Below are 12328 nucleotides of genomic sequence, written 5' to 3'. Positions count from 1 at the left end.
AGGACTGTGAGCCTGAGGAAAGCAATGCTGCATATGCAGCTGAGCTCAGCTTCCACTGAAAGACCACGAAAGGCATCCTTACCACACGTATTGAAATTGCAAAGACTTATATTGACCCACATGGGCTGAGTAGTCCTGCTGCAGGCAATAGCCCAACTCCTGTGCAAAAACGAAGCACACAAGCACATTTTCACAAGGGCAGGACACAAACGGGAGTTGCATCAGACCTTTAATCTTTTTCCTTTACTTCTCAGTGCCCCTCCTCTTCCCAAACCACCACCCCATCAGTAAAATGAGAACAGTAATACCCATCTCAGCCGGGTACACAAGGATTAGCCTAAAAGTGTTTTTACCATTTTGCCTTTAAACTCCCAGAAGAGAAAATCTTCCTGTATTTCACTTTTTTATATTTCAAAGAACAATTTGTTTCTTGCCCAGACCTTTTCAGCTCAGTGCCCTGGAATATTTCCACCTTCCTCAGAACTGATGGCTGATAAATCAGCCTAGAGGTATCTGCTAGCAACAATAGCTCTTAACTTGCTGCAGTAAAATGGCTATTTAATCTGCTGACACCCAAAGATTTCTGCCTCAGCTAGTATAGCCCTGAAATGAACCTGCTTTAAAACACAAGACTAAACCAGAGTGGTGGCTGAACTTCTCATCTTCTTTTGTAAGATGCTATGTCAAAGGGGATCTAATCCCCATCATCCTCTAACTGTCGGTTTGGCAGGAGGTACTTCCAACTCTGAAATTTGGTCTCAGAATAATAAAGGCTTTGGATATAGCAGGACTTCAGGATGGCTTTTGCCTCCTGAGTAATTATTTATATGAGAGTGGTACCTCAAGTCCCCAGAGTGCAGGTCCCTTTACGCTAGGCTCTGTGCGCAAACACATAGAAAGGGGCCGTCCCTGTCCCGAGGAATTTGTGGTCTAAATAGAAGAGTAGGTTGCGTGGCAGAGAGGGAACAGATGTGGCCAGACAGGTGAAATGACTCGCCCTGAGGTCACTCTGTAGATTAACACTGAGGCCAGACACAGTGCTTCTGTCTCCTGAATCCCAACACAACCCCCTAACAAGGAGCCTGTGCTTCTGCTCATCTCCCAAACCTCCTCCCTTGCACACACCTCCCTCCTCCTCCCCCCATTAATCTTTCTTTTTGCAAACTTGCACAGTCATCTGCCTCTGCTGCAGACTGAGGCAGGGTGAGATTTCATCACCACCTTCAGCTGGGCAGACACTCGTTTCTCCTCCTCTCCTATTCACTGGCTTCCTACCTGCCGTATCTGGCATAGCACCCATACCCTGCTAGGCTGGGGAAGCTGACCCAGCTCATGTTTTTTTTAGATGACCTTTTTTCAGCTGCCCTTTATTTTTTTCAGCAGGGATGGGGCTCCAGGCCTAGCTTACACCAGTCTTGATACGCAAACTGCTGTTGAGCTGTTCTAAGTGACTCCTTTCAGCAGCCTCAGATGCCTTTATTTTAACACGGTTTACAAAAACAGGTTAGGAAATTATAAAGTCAAGGCTTTGCCTACCTTACAGTTTCCTTAGCTTCCCCTCAGCCTATTTACAGACATTTCCTACCCACTTAAAAAGCCCTGCTCTGGACAGCTCAGATGACAAGCAGACATCGGCAGGTAAGGTTTCAGCAGGAAGCCATACTCATTGTGCCCTGTCTACTGGTGAACTGCTCAGCTCATCTTCCTGCTGCTGCTGGTCCACAATGCTCTGTGAAAGAAAGATGCTGAGGTGCCTACTTCCAGGAGAAGTCATTGAGGTATGAAGCCCCAGCAGGCAAGATAAATCCAGTCTGGTCTTCTGGGCAGAGAGGCCAGACCTGTCCCCTGGGGGCACTTGGGGACGGCTAGCCCCAGCAGCGACACAGCACGTTTGGAGGGCTCATTTTATGACATCCCACTTCTGCCAGGAAAATGGATCATCTTCTTTTCCTTGGGGTGAGGCGAATGATCAGATTTGAGGCAGCAGGTCTCAGAGCCGGTGCTCTTTCTTCTGACACAATCAGCTGGACCCAGGTGAGGAATGACCGACATTGCGACCACTCACCACCAGCCTTGAGAATCTGTAAAACCTGGTTATTCCCAGGATTCTGGTAACAGTGAGTTTCAGATGGAAATAAACCAACGGATGCATCAAGAAAGGGAAATGATCTTTCACATGAAATGTTTGCTATGCCAGACTGTTATCACTGAGATTAGCTGCCAAACTGAAAATGCAGCCATGGTCTTGGGAACAAACATGTAGGAATGGATGGATGCATTTTCTAGTTAATACAATGCCCCTAGACATGCACGGACCTGGCTGCCTCCAGCACAGGCTACAAGACACACCTTTCTCCCCAAAGCCACCCCAGCTGATTAAGTCCTGTGTTATTTCTCTAGTGAACAACCAGCAGCAGGTTTCCAGTCTTGCATCGCAAATAACGCATCTGTACGCTGAAGAGCAGGCTAAGAGAAAAAAAGGAAAGCAAAGCTGACAGCTTTCCTGTATCAAGTGTCTGGATTTTAGAATAACCAAAAGACATGGCACTCTTGTCCTGCATTTTATTAGGAAATTAACAGGCTGATTGATAACCTGAAATTACATAGTGAATCTCATTTGAAAAATGTTTAAAATCATGACAACAATTTTGATTTCTATAAAACATAATGCCCAGATACAATTCCTGTTTATGCCTGTAAATTTCTACACACTTAACATTTATCTACTGTACAGCAGAAAGGCTGGGTAATTGTAACATAATCTGTAAAGTTAAATGCAGTATACTTCTCTCTGCAGTCCAAGAGAAAGAGATGAAATGTTGGAAAGAAAGCCTGGAATGCACACAGCACTGTGAGAAGGTTCCCTGTGGTCTCAGATCATTACACATCAGCATTTCAGACTGCTCAGAGATATGAAAGCCCAGTGACGTTAACTGCTGCGCAAAGGTACAAGGCTTTAGGACATCAGTTTTCCAGGAGAGGGAGAGAGACAGCGTGGGGTGCAGGCTCTGCAGCGAGGGGAACAGGGCCCACTGGACGTGTGATGCTCAAAGTGCAAGAGCTGATAAATCTGCCAACATCTCCCTCCTTTGCCAGTGGCATGGGCTACCACCACGCTGGACTAAAGAGCTTTTCCTGACACATGGTCAGCTGTAAGGATATTCCCGTGCAAAGTAGGGCTGACATGGTACAGGTGCTGACTATCTGCAAGGGCTGAATTTCAACCTTCGTAATCAAAGCCCAAATCCTGCTCATGTTGTACATGTGAAAAACCCCATCAAGCCGAATGCTGCTGGCTTTATGGCAGAGATCACACGGGGTTCAGTTCCGTGGGTGAGGCCCGCGGTCCTCTGAACTAGAGCTGGCACCTTTCAGTACCAAATGACTCTTGTACAGAGCTGAGTTTCTCAAGACATCATTTTGGAAACTATTCACATTGTCATATATGCTGTCTGGACGAGAGATGCTTTCCCAAACTGGGGCCTCGATTCCTGTGAGGATTGCGGATGCTCAGGAACTGGCCAGCTCAAGCACTTGACCAGCAAGTCCAGACATTTCAGCCTGTTGTACTATTCTTGGCAACTGTAAGCTAAAAAATAGATTTAAGAAGTAGTGGGCCTTCTTTTTAAAAAGTTATTTCAGGACAAGTACATTCAGACCACCGTGTTTTCTATTTATATATAAATTCTTTGGCAACAATTTTCTAGAAAGCAGAATCATTTTTTCTATGTAATACTTCATTGCCTCCCCATGAAAACCTGATATCTGAAAAAATCTATAGCACTTTCCACTATAAATAGTATTGTTCCAGATTAAGGATTAGTTCCTCCCTGAAGAAAAACAGATTTTAAAAATCTGGTCATTATTGATAACTGTTTATGTAGCAACGTTAAAATAAAACAGAAAAAGAAAATTGTTCAGTATATGGTTTGTCATTCTTTAGAATGTTAGTGTGTATTTATACAATAAAACCAACATAAGTTATCCTAATTCTTTAAAAAAACCTTATTAGTAGAAATATATTGCTATCTGCAGATTCATAAACAGAATGCACTTTTTCCATCTAAGTTCAAGTATTATTAGAATATTATTATTACTATTATTATTATTAAAGGAGCTCTAAATCCTTGCCATTTTGCCCGTCTTTACATTGGTTTGGTCTTTCTGAGAAATACCGAGTTGTGACCATTTGTTTGTGAACAAAATCAGCGTGGTGCTTCTGGAAGTTTTGCTGGGCAGAAGACAGCCTGGCAATCCTTTGGCTGTTACGAGTGGCTTTGGAAGAGAGTATCTGAGACTTAGTGGCATAGATACAGTAGTTGCGTGTTGTCTTGGATGGCCGATGAACTTCGTTCCTCCCAGGTTCTCAACACTCAGTCCCATCTAAAGGAGAAAAGTGGGAGGAACCCAACCTGAACTTACACCACATCAGGATATATCATCTTCATTTCTCCTCGGTACTGTCAGTTGCTCGTAGGTTGGCAGGGTGTTATTAGCGAGGAAAAGATCCGAACTGACATTGTTGCCTCTCTGAGAGGTTCTGTTGTTCCCTTGATCCCCCTGCTGACGGGAAACCAGGTGATGCAGCATATCTGTAATGAGGTTCAGCTTCTGGTCCATTTGTGTAACCTACAAAGGCAAAGGGCCACTTTTTTAGTAGCAGCACGTGAGGAAATGGCAACAAACCCTGTGATACAAATGCGATATTAAAATGACAGTTTCCTTAATTGGGATCGTGACAACCTCTATGAAATCGCCACAGATTCATGGTTCGTCAAACAGAGCATTAGAAATTCAACGGACCAGGTCAGAGCTGGATGAGGACAGGCCTGTTAATACTCACCTCTGGGATGTGTTTCGACCCTCATTTTACACCTGGGTGAACACAGGACAAACGGGCATGTAAAGAGATGTGCTGGGACAGAGAACTAAGCCCCAATCTGAGTTTCTGTTGGTCTTTGTTTTTATTGTGTCCATATTTTTTTGAAAACATGATAAAACTTCTGACACGCTCATATGCCTTAATAATATCAATAGGGTCTAGCAAGTATCTGCCCTACTTGCTGGGAACTCACCAACTCTAAGCGAGGACTGAGGGATGCTCCTTGTGATGCTTGGGCTGGCTCAGCAGCGCAGGGCAGGGACTGCCCGCGGGTACCCCTGCTGCTGCGCACGTCTGCGGCCAGGGCTGCGTGTGGGGACTGACTCAGTTTTAAGCTGTCACCCCCCAGCGCCACGGCGTTCACCGGGATTGCTGTTCGAGTGACATGATTTGCAGCAAGTCAGAAACTCCTCTAAGAAGGGTGAAAGCTAATCTCCCTCTGGGTGGCTGCAGGGGAAGGTTCAGTCTGAATCCATAATGCGCATCTTCTTCTGCCTTTAGACAGAAGCTCCTTAAATTATTTAATTCCTCTTCTTTGCTTGTTCTCCCTTCCTTCTAATATTTAGGATAAAATATAATGAAAAATCAGGGTATCTAACAGAGGCTAGGCCATGCATTTATCCAAAACTGGGACTCTATTGTACTCAGAGGAGAGTCAAGAATGAAATGTTTCAAGGAGCACCACAGATTCAGACTCTGGTTTCTTGCCTTTCCCAGTCAAGATGTAACCTGCGTCTCCCCTTTATCTGGTGTGTGGAGCCTCCTCTCTGCACTGACTCCAATGCACCGAGTGAGAGGTCCTGAGGGCTAGATGGGCGCTTCCAGCTTCGCCGTCGTGCCCAGTCCTGCCCCTGGGCACAGCAAACATTGAACTTGGGCAGCAAGTGTCTGCCTTACGGCCCCCTGCTCTCTTCTGCAAGCATAACAAGAAAACCTCAGTTTTGCTATGGTAGGGTCTGGCCCATTGATCCACAGGGATCCTAAAATCCTGAGTAAATTCTAGACAAAAAGATGATACGCTTTAAAGAGGGAAAAGAAAATAAGCAGAAAAAAACCAAAAAAACCATGATAGGAATAAATTGCTGCCTAAAATATCTGCTAAAAAGTAGTGAAAGGCACATAAAACCGCCAGAGAGAGCATGAGTGGGAGCAATTTATATATGCCTGGCTATCATCCAAGCATCACACAGGACAGTAAAAGACAGTAAGGCTGAGCAGAACATCAACAAACCTGGAGGATTTCACCAGAAACTAAAATGTTTTTCCACTGTAGAGAAAATGCTGTGTTTTTTTCAAAGACTTTGTACAACTGGTAGGGAAGCAGATACAGTGATTTAAAAATATGAGGTGCCAGAGATTTATACTTTGCAGCTGGTTTTGAAAACATTAGGCAAAGCACCCTAGATGGTACATGAAACACTAGCAATTCTGGATGGAAATGGCTGTTGAAAGATGAGATTCTTCAAATGAGGAAGCTGAAGAACACATAAGTTCAAGATTTCTAGAAGGAAATACAGATGGAAAATTGAGCAGATCATCAGATTTTAATTTCATCACTATTTGTTCACTCCCTTAAAAAGGCATGCTTCACCCAAGCGGTGCCCAGCACGGATGGCAAACTCGTGATGCTCCAGGCGTGACAGCAGAGATCAGGGCTAGTGAAGCCTGCAGAAAGATCTCATTCCTGCGTACCCTGCTGGCCAGGCACCACTTGCTTTCTGAGCCAGCTGCACTGGAAGGACCGTGGTGGAAGACTGCAGACAAACAGCTATCCTCAGAGTCCAAAGGGCAACTCTTCCTCTAACAAGAAATGTCCTTTTGTTAGTTATTCTAAACTAACTGGGGGATTCATATATATATATACATATATATATATATATATATACCTTAATTTGCGATTCCAGACAGGGATTACCAAGGAAAAACAGGCTGAAGATGTATCTGGAAAACGTGCATTTATGAAACCCTTACAGTGATGAGCTATTGAACATGACAGTAGATTGGACTGAGATCTGGATAGTCCTTCAACAGCTGTGCATCTTGGTGATGAAGTACTGGAGAGAAGTGAGATGTGAATATTCTTGCTGGGAAATAAATTCCCAGAGATAATTGTCTAATTTTTCCTAGGGAACAAGGCTTGGCTGCTGCAGCTGTGGAGTGCAGGAGGCTCACAGAAGCAGAGGCAGAAGCTAGTTGCTGTTGAGCTGAGCCACATCAGATAAAAAGTAGACCTTCGTCTTCCATGTTCCTGCTTATTGGGGTAGGGCTCTGAAGCCACAAAGCTTTTGTGGAGGGAGGTCCAGATAGCTAGTTCTGTTTAATTGCTGTTTGATCAGTTTTGCTTTCCAATAAAGCCATCCATTCATTTCCCAGGGAGTTCTGCACTGTGAAGGGCTTGCTCCAAGACACACTGAAGTCAGTGGTAGTTTTTGGCAATCGCTGACTTCCAGTGACTTCAGCAGGCTCTGGATCAATCTCGGACTGATTCATCAATCCCAAATAGTAACATATTCTTTGGATATTACACGAGAAGGAGCAGTCTGCATTTCTGTACATTGCTCTGCTCATGCTTCTTGGAGCTGGACCAGAAAAGATGACATTTGCAAATGAGGTGGCAATGGGATGACGGGCCCCCGTCCTCAGTTCTGCCAAAGGGCTGTCTGCTTAAAGTATGAGACGTTTTAAAGAGAGAAGTAAAAGCCACCAGAAGGCAACTTCCATCGTCATCACAGGCCTCTGATGTGCAAGAATAAGAGGCTTGCTTATTAGCGTGCCCAATCCGCCCATCCCCATCCAAACACACATCACGAAATACATCGTTTCCTTGTTTGCTGCAGAGATGATCATACCCACTAGAAAAATGTCATCGTGAGCAGTACCCTTTTTATTAAACTGGCTTTATGCACTTAGCATGGAGAAGTGTATCATCTCCCCCAAACTTTCAAACACACTTCCTTGATTAGAAATTAGCTGTGATGCCAGAATGAATAAAAGTAAAGCAAACAGAAAAACTGCTGATGTTGCTATAATCTTAACTGCTTTGGACAACTCTGATCCCTGTACTTAAGGCAGCAAACAGTGTTAATTATACAGAAAAATAACTCAGGCTGATTTGTTTCTTTTAGGAAAAACTAAGTAAGCTCTTTCTAGCTGATTTATGTTTCATTAGAAGCATGAAGTTTGGATAATCAAATTTTTAATATGCAAATAATTTCCTTTGTATTTTAGAGCTTTTGGGGAGAGGAAGCAGTGCTTGAAACCCTTCAGAAAATACACACCACAGTTATTCCTAAGTCTTACTGAAATATCATATGAAAACAAGATTTTTCCATCCTCTGAGATAAGTTTTTTTTTTTTTTTTTTAAAAAAAAGATCCATGAGGCATAGATTAAGCACAGATGGAGAGAGGCAGATTTAAACAAGTTTTGAACCTAGCTCTTCAAAATTAATAAACCAATCCCATCTACGCAGTGCACTAGGGGAAAAAAAACAAACCACCAAATAGTTCTTCACAAAGGCTGAAAGATTAGAGCACAAATCTTGAAATGGCACATCATGAAGAAATTTAGCTATGCTACAGAACAGATTTTTGCTTTCCCTAAGAAGTCACAGAGGCACTTGACTACTCTGACATCTCACGTGATGGACTGGTGGCGATGATGTGGTTGCTGTGAACCACAAAGTCCTCTTAGGTCATGTTTCCAGGAGCAGCAGTCCTCTACAATGGCTATCAAGTGACACGCCAACATTTATAAAGGTATCAAAAGCATTCCAGGTGGTGGTAGCGAACAAGACAGAGACTGTTCTTGTGATGAGAGGTGAGAACTAAATAATCAACAATTTACCCATTAAAATTCTGCAGATCTTGACATTATATTAATTTTAAATGACCTTTAATTTTACGCACTAACAAATTCATGGTGCGATTCAGAACATAACATGTGACACTGAATGTCTTGTCTTGCTTTTTTTAAAAAAAAACAAACCAGATAGAAGCCCGAGAGGCTCCAGGGACACCTGGAGGAAAGACTCCTTCAGGTACCCCTGTAAGAGAGAGCATCTCAAAAGAGCAGCACTCTGGAGACCCGCTCCCAAAGCCGCTTGTAGAGAGTTACTGGGAAGGAGCCAGGAGAGATGGGATTACAGAGCTGAGGGGAGCGGTGCTTTCAGCCATGGTTATTCAGGACAGCGGGGAAGCTGAAAGACAAAATTTGGAGTCTGGCACAATTTAGGCCACAAAGTCCACAAATGATGAATAAGTTCTGCCAGGCGCTGCTCCGTGATCTGGAGGGATCATCATTGATTACCGCTGTCAATTACAGCTGTCTCATCTGTACACCTTCATTCTCATTCTGAGATTTCAAAAGTAAATATTATTAAGGGCAAAAATCATAGTCCCTTTAGAGACAATGGTGGTTCATAACTACCTGTGTTCTAAATGCGGTTGACTGATTAAACAAATGATTTGTGCTGAATCAAGAGATCTTTTTATCAGCACAGTGCTCACTCAGTGGGTTCAGGGGGACCGTGCTGGTTCTCAATACAGAAAGCCAAGCATGAAGCTGCTAAAGGAGAAGAGGAAAACCAGAACGCAAGCGACACTTGGCTGAATGAAAATGTGATAAAGGAAAATTTCAGCTACTTTTCCAACATTAGGCTCCCAAGTCTGCTACCCTGACTTATCTCGAGTACCATTCATTCCTGAGGGTGCAGCTTTTTAGCTCAAAGTGGACCAACTCTTTAAGGCACTTTTTTGAAATAACTGATGACTGGGGAGATCTTCAGGTGTTTATCACTCCTGGTGGCCTGTTAATAAGGAGGACCCTATTGCTCTGCAGTGTGGCAAACCTGTAGGGAAGGAAAATGATGCTTTCTTCATCTGGGCATCCTCATAAGCAATGTTGTGTAGACTCCTTAACATGATCGCTATTCAATACAGTACTCAGCAATAAGCTAGCTTTATATTTCAGAAAAACACACAAAAATGTCCTTTCTGTTAACAAAATCATTGTCATGAACACTAACTAGCAACTCAGTTGAAGAAAAGATAAGAGGTAAAAAATACTCTTGAACTTATGATACCTGCTAATGGCAACAATATGAAGGGAGGTATCACTGTCAGGCAGTACTCAAGAAAATGGTAAGTGTGTTCTGTGAGAGGAGGTGTGGCTATAAATCACATTTTTCCTTGGTGGGATCCACCCTATATAACTTATTGAGAATATGCGAGGAAGCTTCAGAGAGCAGCTTCCCTGGCTCTTCTCCTTGCTAAGTCCCTACGCATTTTGGTATCTCAATATTTCTAAAAGTTAATGCTTCAGTTTTGAGGGCCCTGTGGACAAGCACAAATTTGGCGTTAGGAGTGGCTTTCTGGAGAAGCTCAGGGATAGGTATTGGAACCTTCACAGAAATTTGTTTTAAACATTTGCCTAGAACTGTAACAAGTGGCAGGAGAGACCAACAATTTCGGTATTATTAAAGAAAGCTTCTTTCTTCAGGTGCATGATTGTTCAAAAATCATGGGAAGAGTCTGTCTTCTGTTTACAGCACCCAAGATCCCAGATTCTTGTGACCCCCCTTTTCAGAGCTTCTGGATTTGGTTGGTTTGTTTTGTTGCCAGAGATGAGGCAGCACTCTTGCTGGAGGTTATATACCCGTCGCTGAGGTGTTTATAGGAGAACGTAATCTGCGTGGAGGGAGATTTGTTCTCCAGACTGTCTGCATGTTCTCTTGAGAGCTGGCCAAAGAAGGGCGTACGTGTGCGGTGGCTGGGGGGGAGCAGAGGAAGCGGAGCCGGTGAGAAAACCCTCTCCTCTACTGTGAGATGACTCATTGCCAGACAGATAAAAGGCTGAGCTTCTGAGGAATGGAATTAGCAGGTTTTGAAGGCTGCATGTCACAAGTCACTTTCTAGTCAATGAAAATGTTATATAAACAGTGTAACCACTGTCTTTACTGTCAAATAAAATGGTTAACTTCGAGACAAAAGACATCTTTGGAAAGAAAGGCACTTGCTACATGCTGTGTCCCAGATTCAGCTCTCTTGCATAAAGCTATCGGTGCCAATCTTTGCTCTGAGATACTAAAAATTGTTCTGTTTTTTCAGTAAACGAACTGTTCCTGGTCTCATCTTACTCTATATTTTTATAGTAAAATATTTCCCCTACACTTCTCAAAAGTGCAAAACCTCCTCTTATTTATTGTAGTAGTAACCCTTAAATGGCTGCTGGAAATTCACACACACCAGGGTGTGCCGCTTGTGCTTCCAACAGAGGGTGATGGCCTGGGACTGGGAAGAAACTTCTGAGTCCCTGAGTCAGGGTCAGAGCTCAGGAACAACCAAGATTTGTGCACCAGTCACTGGCTCCGATTCTCCAGAAGTTACCTTGACACCAGCCGGCCTGACTTGGCACAGTGAATTCCTAATGCACTGTACGGGAACTCGGTTTTGTCACGGATTTTTCTTAATTCCATTGGGAAGTAAAGGAAACTGGCGACACCAGTATGTGGCGATCTGATTACTGGCTGCAACACTTGTGGCATTTTAAAGTAATTTTTGTTTGTTTGAGGAATTTTGTCCTGATTGTGCAGCGCAAGCTCTAGGGTATGAGATGCTCAAGTTATAGGAAATAGGAGAAATGGCAGGGTTGATTGATGCATTCTTTCTTTTCATTAGAACTGGGAAAGCAATTTTGATAAGCAAGTAACTACTGCAGAGAATTGTCTTTTTCTTTTCTGAATGTCTTTTTCCCCAAATGAAAGCCACCTTTTTCTAAAGGCTTCCTCAAAGTTTCTGGAAATATGACATCTCTGGGTAACTGTTCACTCAGCTCCATTTCTTTCATGTGGATGTTCACGATTCTTGGAAGAGTGTAGGTTACAACCATGATGCCATTTTTCAGATTAGATGTCTCCCTTGAATTCTGTTTGAAAATGACAATAGTAAGAGACATGCCCTGACAGGTCAAATGCTGAAAACCCGGTATGAAAAAGCCACTTCAGTAATATGTGATTAAATAAGTAACATAGTATAAAACACAGCATATGTGTTACCAAACACAGAATATTGGCAGCATGTTTTTATAACTGCCTTTTTTACGATACCACTGCTTTTCCCCAAATGAAAATGATGACCAGCCTTTAGGAACAGCAGTAGCTGAAGAAGATGCTATGCAACAAAACGGAAACCTTCCCAGCTGGCCTTGACTATCTCCAGCCACTCACGTACAACTCGGGTAAATAATCCTTGTGCGAACAAATGCTGCAGCTCAGCAGCAGGAAAAACTTTGGGTCTAAGAGGAACTATTAAATGATACCTACAAAGAAACAAGCGGCAATGACAGACGCTGTGCTTGTGTGAGATCGCAGTTCCTGTAAGAACTTAAAAATGATGAGAAATAAACAGAAATCAAAAGTTGATTTGGTTTGCACATGCCACCTTCATAA

At 43.2% G+C, this 12328-nt stretch overlaps 1 protein-coding gene across 2 annotated transcripts in view; it reads right to left on the bottom strand.

Annotated features, from left to right (window-relative positions):
• Positions 1-2548: 2548 nt before the first annotated feature.
• KCNQ1 (potassium voltage-gated channel subfamily Q member 1) overlaps positions 2549-12328 on the bottom strand; it is a 362802-nt gene continuing 353022 nt past the window's right edge. For both annotated transcript variants that reach the window (XM_027805339.2, XM_055722543.1), the window contains one exon: positions 2549-4629. In XM_027805339.2, coding sequence (XP_027661140.2) covers positions 4429-4629 — 201 coding nt within the window. In that variant the 3' untranslated portion in view covers positions 2549-4428. The remainder of the gene's footprint in view (positions 4630-12328) is intronic.

The sequence above is a fragment of the Falco cherrug genome, chromosome 10 (genome assembly GCF_023634085.1).
Source record: "Falco cherrug isolate bFalChe1 chromosome 10, bFalChe1.pri, whole genome shotgun sequence".
Classification (NCBI taxonomy): Eukaryota; Metazoa; Chordata; class Aves; order Falconiformes; family Falconidae; genus Falco; species Falco cherrug.
The sequence above is the reverse complement of the archived record's forward strand: the minus strand, read 5'-3'. Positions and strand labels throughout refer to the sequence as shown.